This window comes from Macrotis lagotis, chromosome 2 (assembly GCF_037893015.1).
Source record: "Macrotis lagotis isolate mMagLag1 chromosome 2, bilby.v1.9.chrom.fasta, whole genome shotgun sequence".
In the NCBI taxonomy this organism is placed as follows: domain Eukaryota; kingdom Metazoa; phylum Chordata; class Mammalia; order Peramelemorphia; family Peramelidae; genus Macrotis; species Macrotis lagotis.
This window is the reverse complement of record NC_133659.1, coordinates 224,227,926-224,248,255: the sequence shown is the minus strand read 5'-3', so window position 1 is coordinate 224,248,255 and position 20,330 is coordinate 224,227,926. Positions and strand designations below refer to the sequence as shown.

Genomic DNA, 20,330 nt, shown 5'->3' with positions numbered 1-20,330 from the left:
TTTTTCTTTGAAATTTTTATCTATTTCCTGGGTCCTTTAGTATCCGCTTTCCCTTCCTGGTCTAAAATTTCTCTCTGGGGAATGTCCTTACAAAACAGTTTCTAGTAGGGAGGTCAGACACAGTGTTTAAGATAAAATCTTATCTTAAAGCTTTTTTCTAATTTTTAATATTTAATGATATATATTTTCATATAGAAGGTAGTGTTTGGGAAGAGAGAGAAGCAGCACTGTCCCTGTAAAGGTTCTTTTCTTATTTAGATGTCCATCAATTTATTTATTTGCTTATTCATTTATTTTTTATTTTTTATGTTTTTTAGTTTTTGCAAGGCAATGGGATTAAGTAACTTGCCCAAGGCCACACAGCTAGGCAATTTTAAGTGTCTGAGGCCGGATTTGAATTCAGGTACTCCTGACTCCAAGGCCAGTGCTCTATCCACTGCACCACCTAGCTGCCCCTTTACTCATTTATTTTTGACATTCATTTTAAAAAAATTGAGTTTCATATATTTCCCTCCCTCCAAACTCTCCCCACATATTGAAAAAGGTAAGTAATGTGATATCAGTTCTATAGGTAAACTCATGCAAAATATATTTCCATACTAGCTATGCCACACAAAAAGCAAGAAAAATAAGGTTAAAAAATAATGCTGTAATCTGCACTCAGAATTAGTATTTTTCATTATGAGTGCTTTAGGATCATTGTCTTGATCAGAGTATTAAATCTTTCAGTTGATCATGATTATAATATTGCTGTTACTGTGTATAATGTGCTCCCAGTTCCACTCATTTCACTTTACATCAGTTCATATCAGTCTTCCAGGGTTTCTCTAGAAACATCCTGCTTATCATTTCTTATAGCAAAATAGTATACCATCAAAATCATATACCACAACTTATTTGATCATTCCTAGATTGATGGGTATCCCTCAACTTCTAATTCTTTTCCACAGAAAAAAGAGCTGCTATAAATATTTTTGTATATATAGGTCCTTTTCCTTTTCCTTTGATCTCTTTGAGTTAAAGAAACCAATTACTCTGTAGTTACTCAAGCTTATACTCCCTCTTACTTCATTCCCATTGTTCCTTAGACCAAAGCCCCCAAAGCCACTGTAGGGGAACTCCCAAGTATCAATACCCTTATTCTCAAATATCTTGAAATACTGACTCTTCAATCATTGTCTCTTCTTCCATGCTGCTGTTCTCACAGCAATCAAGATAGATTAAACTAGGGATCTCCAAATATTTTTGATCACCTTTCCTGTCAGTAAAAACATCTTTAGTTAGCACTATCATTGTATATTTTTATGTAGGTTTGATTATATGAATAATTATGGCCATTATAAATCATATGAAAACAATAGAAGTCCTAAAAGGACAGGATGAAATAATGTCTAAAGGCTATTTTGATTATAATTTAGTATTATAGTATAAATAATTTAATGTTAGCATTTTAAAAGGATAAAATGAAATAATATTTGATCCCAGAATTAATAGGAAGCTTCTGGAGCATATTAGGAAAATCACTTTAGCAATAGTGGGAAACTTGAGCTTGATTAGAAGACTATTTTTGATAGCCCACTAGTACTGGTGACTGTCTGAAGAGAAAGGATGGATGCAAGAGATAGTGTGGAGGTAGAAATGGCAAGGTTTGGCAACTGATCAGCGATGTGGGATTAAAGAGAGTGTAGAGTTGAAGTTGATACTGAGATTGTGTAGCTGGATATCTGGAAAGATGAAGGGTAGGGTTATCATGAGACTGGTGATGCAGGTTTATCTCACTCAAAATAAAAAGGGATAAAGTAGGGGTAGAGTATAGCACCTGTTCTTTGAAGTGTGCCTATTTGTATCTGAGGGGGTTAGGGTAGGTATGCTGAAGCAGAGGGAAAATTTTCCAATGGATACTATAAAGTTGCTACTCTGGGTACTCCTTAGGTGAATATAGGCTTAAAAGAGCACAGAGTAGGAGTTTACAAAGCAGAAGAGTAGGGGAGCTTTGGGGGATAAGGGTGAAGAGTTCAATTGAAGAGAAAAACTCCATGATTGGCTATCATAAGAAGAGTGGGTTGCAACCTGTATTCCTACCCTTTGACACACCTCTTGTGGACAGACCATAGCCCCTACTTTGGAGACCACTGCTTTAAACCACCTATGATGGAGAACAAATCAGGCAATTTCCTAACACCACTCCTCCCCTAGAATTCCAGGTACTTCTTTCTCATTATAACTGGTCCCAGGATGGATAGGGATTAGAAATAGACCTGTGATTTCTTTCATTGGTATAGGAAATTCCCCAGATGAGGAAATGACATCTATCAATGTACCTTCCTGACAGTTTAGAGTCTTAGAAGATTTCCCAGAGTGCTGAAAATATTAAATGATTTGTCTAGGTTACACAGCCACTATGTATCAGTTGAAGTCCTGGAGGCCTTCTTATTTCTGAAGATATTTCTCAATCTCAGGAAAAGGAGACAAAAATCTCTTTGATACCCTTACTCTCTTAAGCTTTGTATTCCAAACTTCTTTTTTATTTGTTAATGTGATTTTATTTTATTTTTCCCTCTTATGTGCAAAGTTTTCAACATTCATCTTTTTTGTAAGTTTTTGAGTTCCACATTTTTCTACTATCCTTTCTTCCCTCTGCCTTCCCCAAGGCAGCAAGTAATTAGATATGTTGTCCTGTTTAACATATTTCCATATTAGACATGTTGTGAAAGAAGAATTAGCACTAAAGAGGGAAAAAAATGAGAAAGAAAGAAAAAAAACAAAGAAGTTTTAAAAAGTATGCTTTTGAACTGATGCTGAGTGAGATGAGCAGACCCAGAAAAACACTGTATACCCTAACAGCAACATGGGAGTGATGTTCAACCTTGAAGGACTCCGTCATCCCATCATTGCAACAATCGTGAACAATTTGGGGCTGTCTGCAAAGGAGAGTGCCATCTGTATCCAGATAAGGAGCTGTGGAGTTTGAATAAAGTACAAGGACTATTCCCTTTAATTTAGGAAAAAACAGATATCTTATTGTCTGATCTTGTTACCTCTTAGACTTCTTGTCTCTTCTCTAAGGATATGATTTCTCTCTCATCATACCCAATTTGGATCAAGGTACAAAATGGAAACAAAGTAAAGACTGACAGATTGCTTTCTGTGGGGGGTGGGGGGGAAGTAAGATTGGGGGGGAAATTGTAAAACTCAAATAATACCTTTAATAAAAAATAATTTAAAAAGATAAAAACAAAAAGTATGCTTTGCTCTGCACTTAGAATCTATATATTTTTCCCTGGGATGTGGATGGCATTTCCCATCACAAGTCTTTTAGGATTGTCCTTGAAAATTGAACTGCTGAGAGGAGTTGGATCCACCATAGTTGATCATCTCACAATGTTATTGTTAATGTATACTCTGTTCTCCCAGTTCTGCTCACTTCACTCTGGTGATACTTTCATAAAAATATTTATATACTAGTGGGGTTAGAAAAGACCAGGAAGGTATTTCCAGGTGTTTTCTGTTTCCTATAATGGTCTACATTCATAAATAGATTCATACAATGTTATATCTGTAAGGGACCTTAGAGATTGTAATGCATCCCATTTATTTTTTTTCAGAGAAAGAAACTGATATACAGAGAGGAGGAAATCAACTTTTTTTTTGGTCATACAGTCTACTAGAAGTAATAGAGCTGTAATCCAGATATAGTCCCACTATACCACAGTATAACATGGATTCATGATGTTTACATTAATATGATATACATGTATATGCTGTATATCCATGTGTGTATTGAGTCATGGGAAAGCAACAGTAAGCTGATATCTCTGGCAATAGCATAGGGAAAACAAGACTGACTTTTTTGTTCTCTCCTTACATGCTGCTTCTCCTTTTCTGACTGAAGTAAGGTTTAATTGATGCTGTTTCTCCTCTGTTCCAGCTCGCAATGCTTTAGTGATACTATTTGCTGGTCTGATTGCCTACTCCTTCCAGGTGATGGGATCTCAGCCATTCCTTCTGACTGGGAAAACTGCAGAAGGTCTCCCTCCCTTCCAACTTCCTCCCTTCTCTGTGGCCACCCCCAATGGAACTGTGTCCTTTAACCAAATGGTACAGGTAGGTAGAAGTTAGGACTATCCCAGGCTATTGTTACTTTTGTGTCTGCTATCTCCTAATGGATGCAAGAACCTCATGGGAATCCTACTGCTGTTGAGTGATGAGGTCCAAGTCCCCACTGGAATTTCTGAATTGTTAGCAAGAAGATAGAGATGAGACATTTCTTTTTGACAAAAAAGATATTAGTGAAAAAATTCCAGATTGAAAAAAAATATGGTGAAATGGTTCTTTTACCTGTAAGTGGAAAGGTACCAAAGAACTATTACTTTTTTAAAGATCTTTTTTTAAAGAGGAAAAAAAAGATTCAATATCCCTCTTCAGTCATCCCTTCAGAATTCTTTGATTTTGGCACATGGGGAAAGCAATAATAAAATAAGTTTTGTAATTTATGATATGAAAAATAACATAAAAAGCAATTAAATCAAATTCAGTCGAGCAAGGAGAATGAATTATAGATTTTTACACTTGGGTGTTAAATACTGTTTAATAAACTGCCATCTGCTCACTTTTTTATTTTAACTAATTATTCTTGTCAAATAGGTGCTTACTCAGTTAATTTTAAACTACTAAAAGAAGGCATGTTGAAAATTTTTATACTCTTTAAATTTTGGTACCTTGAATCAAAGCCCTAATTCTTCTGCCCTAGTTCTGCTTCTCCCAGCATCTCACAACTCTCAGTATCAAAAAGATCCTTCATTTGTCTTTAACTTAAATCTGTTATACTGCGTTAAAATCTGCTTCCTCATCTATTATCTTTAGGGTAGGAGTCAGCTAGTCATTCTTCTCTGAAGGGTAATCCTTGTTCAGGTAACTGAGTCAGTCCTTCCTCATGGGATATTAGGAGGCAATGGATCCTTTCAGTTATAAAGATGTAGGTTTCTAAGACCCAATTGATGGGAATACTCACACTTTCCTTCTTTTCTTCTAGGATATGGGTGTTGGGCTGGCTGTGGTGCCCCTAATGGCCCTATTGGAAAGCATCACTATTGCAAAAACCTTTGGTAAGGTTTGCTTGCTACAAATGCCCTTTTCTTGGAATATTCCTATAGCAAGACTTCCCTCTATGTGAAATTCACCTTTATTATTTCCTTAATGCCTTTTCTTCCCTTTTACCCCTTCCCTTGGACACTTTGGTTAGAGGGAGTCCCAAGGACTCATTCACATTAATAATTGTTCCTATTAGGGGTGGCTAGGTGGTACAGTGAATAGAGCACCGGCCCTGAAGTCAGGAGTACCTGAGTTCAAATCCGGTCTCTTGACACTTAATAATTATCTAGCCGTGTGGCCTTGGGCAAGCCACTTAACTCCATTTGCCTTGCAAAAACCTAAAAAAAAAATAATAATTGTTCCTATCTCTTTCTTATCTTTAGCATCTCAAAACAATTACCATATTGACTCCAATCAAGAGCTGCTGGCCATTGGTAAGACCCTAGTCACAGATTTCTATAGATGGACTTGTTGAATTGTTGAATTAAAGGAGTCTTCTAACTTAGGCGTATATATCCCAATAGGGAAAAAAAATTTATTAAATGTTAAATATGCTAAAGCACATGCACATACATTTTCATTTGATTCTAACAACATCTGGAAGATAAGTGCTCATAGCATGGTTTTAGAGTTGAAGAAACGAGGCAGAGGTTCAGTGTCTTGCCCATTGTCACACAGCCAGTGAGTATCTGAGTTTGGATTTGAACTCAAAACTCAGCTCTTTCTGATTTTAGGTCCAGTAGTTATTTATTGTATCACCTAACTGCCTAAAGGAGGAGATTAAAGAATATATCCTTCTTACATTAACATAATTCTAATTAGATTTCTATGAGTTCCTGAGTTCCTAGTATATTTTAAACATGGACAAGCCTTGAACCTTATAGCCAAGTTTAGTAGGCTTAGCTCATGATGTGAGCAGAGGTGGGATTTTTTTTTAATCTGTTTTTCTTGCCTGTTGTTGCTGTTGTTCATTTTGGTTCTTACAATGGCTTCACGGTTAAATCAATTTTTTTTTTAGATTTTTCAAGGCAATGGGGTTAAGTGGCTTGCCCAAGGCCACACGGCTAGGTAATTATTAAGTGTCTGAGGTTGGATTTGAACCCATGTACTCCTGACTCCAAGGCCGGTGCTCTATCCACTGTACCACCTAGCCATCCCCTAAATCAATTTTTTGAATGAGAAATAGATTAAATTCCATTTTTTAAAAGGAAGTAAACAAACAATGAGTAATAGGTTGTTTGAAAAATTTTTTTTTCACAACGACAAAAACTTTGATTAAAATATATGGAGAGTCTCAGGCACTTAATAATTACCTAGTTGTGTGGCCTTGGGCAAGCCACTTAACCCCGTTTGCCTTGCAAAAACCTAAAAAAATAAAATATATGAAGAACTACCCTTTTGGAACAAAAAGAAAGAGTTTCTTCTTATCCATTGGGATTATTGAAGTACATTGTGGAAGAAAGTAGCACCAAAAATGCCAGAAGTACTAATTGGCAATCCTTGTTACTAATGGAAAAGCCATCTTGCTAAAGAAAAGAGAATGAACATAAGTTGTCTTTAAGGTAAACTAAAAATTAGGCAGTAAGAGGCAGAGGCGAATTAGCTTTAAATATTTAGATTAGTTTTTTTAAAACATGCATAAACTTGGAGGACTATTTAAGAAGACAGTGATAATGAAGTTTGGGACGAATAAGTTACAGGAGAAAATGATAATTTCTGATCCAGAAGTATCTTTGGAGAATGCCTTGGACCCTATGGAGTTGAAGACTATAAATAGAATAATAGGGGTTAGCATAATTAGGTACTAAAGTGCTTTTAAAATAAAGCCTCAAGCTTAACCCTGAAGGATGCTACTTCCTGGGTAGCAATTTCTATTATGGGAGAATCAGAGAGATGTTCTGCACTTTTAAAGAATGTATAAGAGAAGACTGGGAGAGTTTATAGATGATTTACTTTTGTAAAACCAAGTGAATTAGTTGTAGGTTTTTTACTGAGCCATCTCTAGCCTGGTCATGATGAAACAGTCCAGAGACAGAGTGTTAGTAAATAAGAGAGTAGTTTATTTATTACTTGTTTTGCAAGGAATTGATTTGCAAATCATGAGATTACTCCATTCCTTGGAGCTCCACTTTGCTATTCTGGAGTCAGATATTTTATACACAGTCATAAAAGGGCAGGTGGATCATAGAATAGATTTGAGGCTTGAGTGATCTTTCCAGGACAAACTTCCCACGCAGGACAATGCAACAATTACATCCCTTGTGACCATCCAGACTGTGTGAACAGCTGGGTTGATTGTATAGTTTTGGGGTTACAGTACAGTATAGGTTAATCTGATGATATAATTCACTTAACACAGGCAAGCGCAGTTCAGAGCAGGACCCTGTTATGAATGAAGGATGACTTCTGTTACTTTGTTTTCCCTGTTTTCTGAGGCCCAGAGCCTTCCTGTGAAAAGGATTTCTAGAAATTGCATCATCATCATTATTATTATTATTATTATTATTATTGTTATTACTATTATTATTAACTTCATTACACATATCATATCAATGGATATAAAAATAGTATCTTTTGACACAAGGTACTGGAGTCAGAAATACTTGAGTTCAAATGTAACCTCAGACACTCACTAGCAGTGTGACCCTGGGCAAATTGCTTAACTATGTTAACTTCCTCATCTGTAAAACAGGGATAATAATAGGATCTTCCTACTGATTATTATGAGGATAAATGAGATAATATTTATAAAGTGCTGTATAACTTCTAGTGATCATCATCACCATCGGTTCTAAGTTTAGTTCTTTTTAATTACTAGTTTATCATAACTGACCCCATTCACTTCTCAAAAGCTAACAGTAAACAAATCACCACCTGCTGCATGGCGAATTTGGAACCTCTTGGCACCTATGTGAATTTGTTCCATTGGTGCCAATGAGTTCCAAGGTGGAGCTTAATTTGTTTTATTTTTATTTTGAATATTACAATCCCCCCCCATTTCACTTCCCTCCCCCTATGCCTCACAGAAGGCAGTCTGATAAACTTTATATTGTTCCCTTGCTATTCATTGATCAAAATTGGATGTGTTGAGAGAAAAATCATATCCTTAAGGAAAAAAATAAAACATAAGAGATAACAAACTTATACATAAGATAACTTTTTTAAAAATTAAGAGGTATTTTATTAAAAATTAAAAATATTTTGTTAAAAATGAAGTAGAAATATAAGATTTAAGTATATAAATAATAATATATGAAGCAGCAATATAAGATTTAGTTTAAGTAATAATATAGGACAATAAGAATGATGACATAAAGCAATACTAGCTTAATTGGCAAAGAGGGAATCTAAATAATGACAAGAGGAGTTTATTCCATTAAGGCTGATCTTTACCCTCATGTTGTTGTTAGGGTATACAATGGTCTTCTGATTCTGTTCATCTCACTCAGCATCAATTCTTTTTTTAAATTTTTTTCTTTTTTTATCTTTTTAAAATTTATTTTTATTAAAGATATTATTTGAATTTTACAATTTTCCCCTCAATCTTGCTCCCCCCCCATGGAAAGCACTCTGTCAGTTGTTACTTTGTTTCCATGTTGTACCTTGATCCAAATTGGGTGTGATGAGAGAGAAATCATATCCTTAGAGAAGAGACAAGAAGTCTAAGAGGTAACAAGATCAGAAAATAAGATATCTGTTTTTTTCTAAATTAAAGGGAATAGTCCTTGCACTTTGTTCAAACTCCACAGCTCCTTATCTGGATACAGATGGCACTCTCCTTTGCAGACAGCACAAAATTGTTCCTGATTGTTGCACTGATGGAATGAGCGAGTCCTTCAAGGTTGATCATCACTCCCATGTTGCTGTTAGGGTGTACAGTGTTTTTCTGGTTCTGCTCATCTCACTCAGCATCAGTTCATGTAAATCCCTCCAGGATTCCCTGAAATCCCATCCCTCCTGGTTTCTAATAGAACAATAGTTTTCCATGACATACATATACCACAGTTTGCTAAGCCATTCCCCAATTGAAGGACATTTACTTGATTTCCAATTCTTTGTCACCACAAACAGGGCTGCTATAAATATTTTTGTACAAGTGATGTTTTTACCCTTTTTCCTCATCTCTTCAGGGTATAGACCCAGTAGTGGTATTGCTGGGTCAAAGGGTATGCACATTTTTGTTGCCCTTTGGGCATAGTTCCAAATAACTCTCCAGAAAGGTTGGATGAGTTCACAGCTCCACCAACAGTGTAATAGTGTCCCAGATTTCCCACAACCCTTCCAACAATGATCATTATCCTTCCTGGTCTTATTGGTCAATCTGAGAGGTGTGTCAGCATCAATTCTTGCAAGTCTTTCCAGGCTACTCTGAAATCCCATCCCTCTTGGTTTCTAATAGAACAATAGTGTTCCATCACATACATATACCACAATTTGTTCAGCCATTGCCTAATCAATGGACATTCACTCAAATTCCAATTCTTTGCCACCACAAATAGAGCTGCTATGAATATTTTTGTACAAGTGATGTTTTTACCCTTTTTCATGATCTCTTCAGGGTATATATAGATCCAGTAGTGGTATTGCTGGCTCAAAGGGCATATACATTTTTATTGCCCTTTGGGTATAATTTCAAATTGCTCTCCAGAAAGATTGGATGAGTTCACATCTGGTGGAGCATAATTTGTATAGAGACTGAATAGCTTCTTGAAGAAGAAATTCTTTATCTGTAGACCACCATCCTAGTCAATGTGTGAATTGGCTCCAAGGGGACCAGAAGATTTTTGGTTGGTTCAGTGCAACTCATTCTTACTCAACTCAACTCAATCTCAAAAGTACAACATTCTAGCATATTTAATAGTAGATCAGGGGTGTCATCCTTGTATTTGATAACATGAATGTGACTTTGATTCTGGCATTAAAGTACATGGATAAATCTATACATATAGGATAAAGAGAAAGGTAAGAATCAAGAACAAATAGGGAACAAATAGATTCCATAAAACTTAGAAAACCAGAGGTAGAAATATTTGGAGTAAAGAACTGGTAACTCACTGATTTGAAGTAGGCCAGTCAGTTTTTCATAATTTTAAGACAAACGTATGGCAGCAAAAATTTTTGAATGGAAATGTCCACATTTTGAACTGACAGAGTCAGGTATCCATCATTAATTTTCCACACATAGAACTCTAGCCATGTCTTCCTGGGTATATAGGCTTGAGTTGGTCTTTGTGTACCTCATTCTAATTCTGTTTTTGTTTTTGTTTTTGCAAGGCAATGAGATTAAGTGATTTGCCCAAAGTCACACAACTAGGTAATTATTAAATGTCTGAGATCAGATTTGAACTCAGGTACTCCTGATTCTAGGGTCGGTGCACTATCCACTGTGCCACCTAGCTGAACCTCTCATTCTGATTCTCATGTTCTTTGATTTTTGGCCTTCTTTGTCAGAGGAGTCTTCTGGGAATATGGATTTTGGAGCAGATTCAATTATACTTTGGACATTGAGATTTGTTTTATTCTGAACATTTTCCAACAGGTTGCAAAAGGATTCCCCTTTATGTGTGACTGTATGGCTGTAGTAGCTGGTAGGGGTTTGTAATTTGAAAACTGCATCCTAGGTTAAGCCATGATGGGGTTACTTTAAGTCAGACCTGAGTATTGAAGTTGGTTAGTGTCTGTGACTAATAAGACCGAAATTATAGATCTGTAGAAGAAAAACTCCATTCTGGCTTTAGGTGATATATTCTTGATCTTGAACAGGGAATTTACTAGACTATAAGCACCATGAGAAAGGAACCAATTGTGAATCTTTGTTTTCAAGGATTTTGGATTAATTTCTTTTTTCTTTCTTTTTTGGGGATTAATTTCAAGATGGTCTTGACAGTGAGTAGCTGTTAAGTATGTTGACACATATGACTATCCTTGTCTTAGTTCTCAGGAGGCAGTGTGGGATAATGGATAGTCTTAGACTTGGAGTCAGGAAGACCTGAATTCAGAGCTTGCCTTTGATACTAAATATGTGACCATGGACAAGACACTGAATACATCTGAAGGAAAGGAAAGACCTGGATTAGATGGTCTCTTGGGTCTACATCTTTTATTTAATCTTTATATTTCCCCCAGTGCCCAGTTTAGTATTTGTTTAGAAAGAACCTGAATCTGTAGGCCAGACATTTGTAATTGTGTGTTCTTGGACACAAAGAGAACTATGTGAGACTAGAAGATGCAGATCTTTTCCAAAACCAGTTGTATTTGTCATATACACATTTTTATCAATCAGTCTTTATTATGTTTCATAATGAGATGTGATTTTCTAAATAATAAAACTAGATTACAATTTTATCTAGTGTGTCTTGTCCAAGGCTTTCATGGAATGGATCCAGATAATGAATAACTTATCTTTCCCTTGAAGGAGCTAATGGAAACTCCCAACATTAGAGTTTCCTTCATTTGCCTCTGTATCCTATCCCAACCTCTTTGACCCATCACTATTACATCCCTACTTCCTCATGCTACTTACTTTCACTAACCAGATTCTACTCCTCTTCTCTTTTAGGCCTCACCAATTTGCTGGGCTCCTTTGTTTCCTCCTATCCTGTCACAGGCAGCTTTGGACGGTGAGTAATCAGATCCCTACTTTTCCTTTGGTCCCCAGTGTTGTGGGTCCAATAGCCCTAGTCTCTGACCTAGCAGAGGACTCAGTGATCCAAAGACAGGCAAGTCCCACTCTTCCCTCTCCAGCCTAGGGAATTACCTCCCAACTCTTAAGACATATAGAGGTCTTGTCACTGGGCCCTTCCAGGCCCTTGGCCAAGGTTTTGGTGTTTTCACAGATGACACATGGGAGGGACAGGGAAGTGATCAAGTCATGCCGTAGGAACTGAGTTGAAAGAAACAACCTAGCCTCTCACAACTGCTTTCATGTACTATATTGTTGTCCTTTCCTCTTTTAGTTTTCCTTCAATCTTTAAATACTACCCACCCTTCCAAGATCACAACTTCTTTAGAAACCTTCCCAGACCTTTTAGCCAAAGGCAATTTCTCCTGCCTCTAAACTCCTCTTGTCATTATTTAGATTCTCTCTTTGCCAATTAAGCTAGTATTGCTTTATGTCATCATTCTTATTGTCATGTATTATTACTTAAATTAAATCTTATATTGCTGCTTCATATATTATTACTTATATACTTAAATCTTATATTTCTACTTCTTTTTTAATAAAATATTTTTAATTTTTAATAAAATACCTCCTTGTATCTCCCATGGTTCATAGCATAAGAGGTGTTTATTAAATTCTTCAAATTTGACTCATCTAATAAAGACTAGTTTTCAAGTTTCTTTCTCACTTCCTTACCCTAGAACTTAAATATCCTAATTTTTAGGCCCTCTACACTGATATACCTTCCTACTATTCCTCTAGAATCCCAGTTTGGGTTCTGCTCTTGTTGACAGCTTAAGAGAATTACTCCAAGAGTCAAAGATCCTGGATTTTGTCTCACTTCCATTTTATCTTGCTACTCCTAGAATTCCTTAGACCCTCTCCCCTTCTCCCCATTCTACCCTATATTTATTGGTAGGTTGTCTCTTCCTGATTATTAACTAACACTCTTTTAGGTTAAGGACTCTCTTGTGTTTGTATATATTTTCTCAGTTCTTAGCACAATATGATAAATAATAAGTTTTTAATAAGTGCCTTTTCATTCCCAGAGCTCTGACTCTAGTCTTTTTTTCTCTGGCTCTTTGATCCTTGGCTACCAAATGGAATCTTTCTCTTTAAAATTAGCCCTTAGATTGACTCAACTCAGCAAGCATTTAATTGGCTGGAGTCCACAGCCCATCTCTAAGCATCCTCCTTCCTTCTCCATTCTGTAATAATTAAGCATTTGGATTGCCTTCCAGGACAGCAGTGAATGCCCAGACAGGGGTATGTACTCCAGCAGGAGGACTGGTGACAGGTAAGGCAATCCCCTGGCAGGGTCACTTCTTCCATTATTTCACTGGTATGCAAGTATGACTTGAGGGAAGGGAAAATTATGTAGGGCATCCAAGAGATGACTCAGGATGGTTTGGTAGTTCAGACTCTCTCAGGGAACATTTCTTAAAATTTAAACTTTTATTGGTAACATTTGTTATTATATTGGCCATATTTCTTCCTGTATCTCTCCTTCCCCTTTCCAAAGAGCCATCTCATATAACAGACTAAATGGGTTTTTTTTGTTTTTTTGTTTTTAGTTTTTTGCAAGGCAATGGAGTTAAGTGACTTGCCCAAGGTCCCACAGTAGGCAATTATTACATGTCTGAGGTTGCATTTGAACTCGGGTCCTCCTGACTCCAGGGCTGGTGCTCTATCCATTGTGCCACCTAGCCACCCCCCCCCCCGACTATATGTTTAAAAAAAAAGAGGGAGAAAGAAAAATATCAGCAGTTTTTCAATATATGCAGTGTTCTACACATGCTGATCTCCCACCTTTCTCTTTTAGGGTCATGTTGCTTGCAATTTTACAGTCTTCACTTTGTGTGTGTGTGTGTGTGTGTGTGTGTGTGTGTGTGTGTGTGTGTCTATATTCATGAAAAATTTAAAGGAGGCTTACTTAGTCACTATATGGAAAGAATATGACTCAGGTAGATGTGATCTCCCTCATCTCCATTCAGAAACTCACATGGTCTACAGGTCAGAGAGTGGTTACTCTTAGTACTATGGACATTCCCTTAAGTCTGAAGGACTTTGACTTCTCTCTTAGGCTGACCTCTATTATGTCGTTTGATAATAAACCTCAGCCCCAGAATTAATCAAGTCTTAAGAACAAGTTTTTTTTTAATATTTTTTTATAGGGGGGGATAATTGCCTAGTCTAACCTAGTCTTCCTGGTGGGGACCTTGGTAGATACTACCTGTTCCACACTCCTATAACATATTCAATCAGTTGTTGTATAGGAATAGCTAATAATAGCTAATATTTACATAGAGTTTACTAGGTTCTGGTAGGTAATAAGCTCTTTATAATTATTAACTTCTTTGATTCTTAACACAACACTGGGAGATTTAAGGGACTTGCAAACATGGTTAAGGGACTTGCCCAGGATCACACAGCTAGGAAATGTCAAAGGCTGGATTTGAACTCAGGTCTTTCTCATTCTAAGTCTAATGCTCTATCCACAGTATGAGCTAGTTTCCACTTGAAAGCCTTGTTTTGTTTTGGTTTTTGGTTTTTGGTTTTTGCAAGGCAATGGGGTTAAGTGACTTGCCCAAGGTCACACAATAGGCAATTATTACATGTCTGAGGTCAAATTTGAACTCAGGTCCTCCTGACTCCAAGACCAGTGCTCTATACACTGTTGGCCATAGCTACTGAAAAATCTTTAATTATTAGAAATACTCCCTATCTTCCAATGTAGCATTTTTCAACTTTACACAATTCCAATTATTAGAAATTCTTTCTTACACTCAAGTGAAATTTGCCTCTAAAACATCCAATAATTTTTTTAGTTCTATCAAAAATTTTATTTCTATTTTCTTTTTTGTCAAGACTTTGTTGAACATTTTTGAATTAATATCTTTGTGTGATATTGGTTTATAGTTCTCTCTTTTTGTTTTATCTTTCCCTAGTTTAGGTATTAGAATTATTTTTGTCTCATACGTGGAAGTGGATAATGTTTTTTCTTTCTCAGTTTTTGGAAGGAAGACTGCAGAAAAAAAATTTCAACAAACTTTTTCCCATCAAAGATAATGTATACTTGGACCCCAATATCACAGTTCTGACATATGTATATGTATTTGTGTATATATTTTATGTATTATATATATATATATATAATATACATTTTAAATAGATGAGAGAGTAGGCACATAGGTTGGTTATGATTTCTCTTGGTCACTTTTTTTATTAAAGATTTTATTTATTTTTCAGTTTTACAATTTTCCCCCTAATCTTAATTCCCTCCCCCACCCCCACAGAGAGCAATTTATCAGTCTTTACATGGTTTCCATGTTGTACATTGATCCAAATTGAGTGTGATGAGAGAGAAATCATATCCTTAAGGAAGAAAGTGTAAGAGATAACAAGATCAAACAATAAGATAGCAATCTTTTTTTTCCTAAATTTAAGGTAATAGTCCTTGGACTTTCTTCAAATTCCACAGTTCTTTCTCTGAATACAGATGGTATTCTCCTTTGCATACAGCCCAAAATTGTCCCTGATTGTTGCACTGATGAAATAAGTGAGTCCATCAAGGTTGATCATCGCCCCCATGTTGCTGTTGGGGTGTACAGCGTTTTTCTGGTTCTGCTCATCTCACTCAGCATCAGTTCATGCAAATCCCTCCAGGCTTCCCTGAATTCCCATCCCTCCTGGTTTCTAATAGAACAATAGTGTTCCGTGACATACATATACCACAGTTTGCTAAGCCATTCTCCAGTTGAAGGACATTTACTTGATTTCTAATTCTTTGCCACCACAAACAGGAGTCACTTTCACAATACACAATGTGTCTTCATGTATGTATGTATTGTGAAAGTGACCAAGAGAATATATAAATACATTTATGTGTGTACATGCACAAATATATATTCCTGTACATATATACATATACATATATGTATACTTGGATAAAGTTTTAGATGAAAACTTACACTCGTGATTTTCCTCCAGGTTTACATTGGTCCATTAATCAACACTAAGACCAGATTTTCAGACAATTTCAAATCCAATTAACTGTACCATCATTTAGTTCATATCTTTTCCACAAGTTCTCAGAAATCTAGATTCCAAGTAAACTTTGTCAGTGAAATTATATTGATCTATCATTATGGTAACTGTGTCATGACATAAAATGAGGGTGGTATGACTTCAAAACTTTGAATGTCAGAGCTATAAGGAAAAAAATTTATAGAAACGAGAAAGTAGGGGTATAGGTTTGCCATTATCAATAGCTTTTTAAAATATACTTTTCAGTAGTAATAATGTTTATGATTTTCCCCAACCATTTGATATCTTTCTTATGTCTTGAGCATTGACTCTTCATCACATTCAAAATTGTTTTTCTTCCAGAATAAACCTTCTTTGTGTATAGTTTGATGTAGCTGTTCTTCCCATGTTTTTTTCTTCCTTTGCATTAATGCCATTTCTACTTTCTTCTGCAATATTAGCTGTCTTCCCTATCATCAATGAAGATAACTTTTTGTGGAAATATTGACAAATCTTTTCCATTTTTAAATCTGTTTATCATCTTCCTGCCAGTTTCATTTTTTAAAAATTTTTTTTCAAGGCAATGGGGTTAAGTGGCTTGCCCAAGGCCATACGGCTAGGTAATTAATTAAGTGTCTGAGGCTGGATTTGAACCCAGGTACTCCTGACTCTAAGGCTGGTGCTCTATCCACTGCACCACCTAGCTGCCCCCAGTTTCATTTTTAATGCTTTTTTTGATCTGGCTTAAAAGTGGGCCTCACACCAAGATTTCTATAAACTCATTTCCCCCCCTTTTATTATGTGATATTGCTCATAATCTTTTACCATCTCCATTTTACAAATGCTGCAAATATTGTTTTTATTTTAAATCCATGCTGTTTGAGTGTCATATATATGTATATATGTATATGTGTATATGTGTATATGTGTATATATGTATATAATGTATATATGTATATACTTGGCAAGAAGATCAAGTGTTTATTGGATGAAGTGGTTTCTGGACCTTTTTGACTTCTTTGTGTTAATTGTTTTATAGTACTTAAACTTTTGTAGGAAATCCTCCTTGATAGAAAAAAATAGAAGTAAAATAGAAGTTGAATATTTCTACCTTCTTTTTGTTATCTATTTTAATCATCCTATCTAAACTGAAAAGTGCTTCTAACAACTTTTTGATCTTCATGGTGGCCTCCAAATGACTAAAAGTTATTTGTTGTCTTTAGTATTTTTGTTAGCCATAGCCCATTTTCCACATGCTATTTTTTTTTTATATTTTTGAAAGTCATACGGGGTTAAGTGGCTTGCCCAAGGCCACACAGCTAGGTAATTAAGTGTCTGAGACCCGATTTGAACCCAGGTACTCCTGACTCCAGGGCCGGTGCTTTATCCACTGCCACCTAGCCGCCCCCACATGCTATTTTTAGAAAACTATTTTTTAACTTTTCTTTGGTTTTGTACTCTTGCTTCCAACTTTTGCACATAATAAATGTTTGTTGAATGATACAATTTTTTTTAATGTGAGTTAGTAGAATGATTGCTGGTCCTGAAGTCAGTAGAGTTGTTAAATTGTTTCAGTTGTATCCAATTCTTTATGACCCAATTTGGGGTTTTCTTGGCAAAAATACAGGAGTGGTTTGTTATTTCCTTCTTTCAGCTCATTTTGCAAATGGATTACTGAGGCAAACAGAATTAAGGGACTTGCTCAGAGTCACATAGCTAGGAAGTGTTTAAGCAAAACTTGAATTTATGAAGATGAGTCTTTCTAACTCCAGACCAGGCACTCTATCCATTGCCAACTAACTGCCCCAGTACCATAGAGAACTGAGTTCAGGTCTCACCATTGTTGCTTATTAGTTTATAGGGTTGTTGTGAGGATCAAAAGAGATATAGAGCATTTTGTAGATCTTAAAGTACTTTATGTCTATTATTATTATTATTATTATTATTATTATTATTATTATTATTATTATTACTACTACTACTTTAAAATCTGAAATGACCTTAATGCTTCCTGTGAAGCCATTATTAACCTCTCTTAGATACCTTTTTTCCTTGTTGATATATCACTTACAATTTTATCATCAGAATTTCATTTCTGAGAACTTTTCATCCTTCTCTTTCTATGATCTCTTTCAGAATCTCAAACCATAGGATCCTGTTTTTTTGTTGTATAAATTCTTTGCAATCTGATTTCCTTGGATATACCTATCATTCCTTCCCTTTGCTGTTGTGAACTCCATTGTAACATGTCCTTTTACTTCTGCTTTTATCCACCCTATATGGGACCATAAAAACAGTTCCTCTTATTGATTCTTCTGCTTTCTAACAGGTGAAACTATCAGCAAGGCAAGTTAAAAACTTATTGGCTTATGACTGTACTATTAGCTTTACATTCCATACCAAAAGCTGTTTCTGAGGGATACCTAGGTGGTGCAGTGGATAGAGCACCAGTCTTGGAGTCAGGAGGTCCTGAGTTCAGATCTGGCCTCAGACATTTAATAATTACCTAGCTGTGTGACCTTGGGCAAGTCACTTAACCCCATTGCCTTGTTTAAAAACAAACAAAGTTCCGAAGATTTTAGTGAACGTCAAGATCATTATGAGTCAACCAGACAAACTAATATGATCTTGGTTTGCATTAAGAGGGGAGAGAAGGGGCACATGGTACTCTCCCCTTGTCAGGTCTCATCTGAAGTATGGTGTTTGGTTCTGGGTCAGACAGTCTAGGAAGGACATTGATAAGCTGGAAACTGTCCAAAGGACAATAGTGTAGATAGTGAAGGGCTTTGAATCCATGTCATATGAAGGAATTGGACATGTTTACACCAGAGAAAAGATGACTCAAGGAGAGCATAGGAGTTGTCCTTAAGTATTTGAAGGCTTATCATGTGAGGAGAAATTAAATTTGGTCTAATTTTCCCTCAAGAAACAGCATTTGCTGGAAGTTGTAAAGAGACCACTGCTGATTTAATGTCATTATTAAAAAAATAAAGGCAACTGATGGCTCAGTGGATAGAGCATTGTGTCTGAAGTCAGGAGAACAGTTAAATTCGGTCTCAGATACTTCCTAATGTGTGTGACCCTGATCAAATCATTTAACCTCTAATTAACTGGTAAAAGGATTCACTGGGGGCAGCTAGGTGGCACAGGTGGATAAAGCACCAGCCCTGGAGTCAGGAGTATCTGGGTTCAAATCCGGTCTAAGACACTTAATAATTACCTAATTACCTAGCTTGGGCAAGCCACTTAACCCCATTTGCCTTGCAAAAACCTAAAAAAAAAAAAAAAAAAAAAAAAGATTCACTGAATCCATTGACAAAAAAAATGGAGAAACCGCTCCACTATCTTTGCCAAGAAAACCACTGTGGATAGGTTCATGGTGTCACAAAGAATCAGATGTGACTGAATAACTACAATATAAAAAACATTATATTGATATTGTCCAAAAAAATGGAACAGGCTACCTTCAGAGGTAGAGGGTTCCCTCTCCTCGAAAGTCTTCAAGCAGAGCTGACTAATCTATTTTCAGGCATATTTTAGTAGAAATTCCTTCAGTATATATGAGTTGGACTAAATAGTGCCCAAGGTCCCTTTCAAAACTCAGATTCTATGATTCTGAGTTCAAATCTCTGGAATCTTTAGAATCATGTGTCTTCTCTATGTAATATGGTTATTTTTTGCTTTCTTGTCTTCCTAGGAGTCCTGGTTATATTATCTCTTGCCTATTTGACGCCACTTTTCTACTATATTCCCAAGGCTGCTCTGGCAGCTGTCATCATCACAGCTGTTGCCCCCCTGTTTAATGCCAAAATCTTATGGACAGTCTGGCGTGTAAAAAGTATGTATTTCTACTCTGTTTGCCAAGTAGGTATGGGTATCAAGATCACACTGGAGCTTGTACTAGATCAGAACTGGCGTCTTGTAGCTCACAGTTCCAGGGGGGACCCTAGGAAACTATTGTAAGCAGGATTTTGTATGGGGACGAGATTTGCATGTTAGAATCTTACACTGAAATAGTAAGAGAAGAGCTCCACAGTCCATGTGCATGACCCATTAGTGTATCCCTAGGTTAATTCTCTAGCATGTGACCTTTCAGGTATTCTCTTCTTCTCCTTCCATTCCTTTTCTGCACTTCTTTTAAGACAAAGGCTAGGCCCAAACCTCAAAGAGTTAAAAACAGAAAAAGAATTCAAACATAAAAAATTCATGAAAGCTATCTTTGTAGTGGCAAAGAACGAAAGGGACTGACCAGCAGTTGGGAAATAGTTGAATAAAATTATGGTAAATGAGTATAATAGAATATTATTATGTCATAAAAAATGACGAAAGGGATGAGTTCAGAGAAACCTGGGAAGAGTTGTATAAAGTGATGATCTAGAGTGAAGTGAGAAGAACCAAGAGAACAATTTATATAGCAACAACACTGTAAAAACGAACAACTTTGAAAGACTTAAGAACTTTAATCAGGGGCCAGCAAGGTGGTCCAGTGGATGGAGCAGTGACCCTGAAGTCAGAAGGACCTGAGTTCAAATCCAGCCTCAGACACTTGATA

General features: G+C 36.2%; 1 protein-coding gene across 11 annotated transcripts in view; it reads left to right on the top strand.

Moving 5' to 3' along the window:
- SLC26A11 (solute carrier family 26 member 11) overlaps window positions 1-20,330 on the top strand; it is a 57,307-nt gene that overhangs the window by 10,499 nt on the left and 26,478 nt on the right. For all 11 annotated transcript variants that reach the window (XM_074224974.1, XM_074224979.1, XM_074224973.1 and 8 more), the window contains 6 exons: window positions 3,929-4,104; window positions 5,033-5,105; window positions 5,475-5,525; window positions 11,651-11,711; window positions 12,994-13,049; window positions 19,476-19,616. In XM_074224974.1, the coding sequence (XP_074081075.1) occupies window positions 3,929-4,104; window positions 5,033-5,105; window positions 5,475-5,525; window positions 11,651-11,711; window positions 12,994-13,049; window positions 19,476-19,616 (558 nt within the window). The remainder of the gene's footprint in view (window positions 1-3,928; window positions 4,105-5,032; window positions 5,106-5,474; window positions 5,526-11,650; window positions 11,712-12,993; window positions 13,050-19,475; window positions 19,617-20,330) is intronic.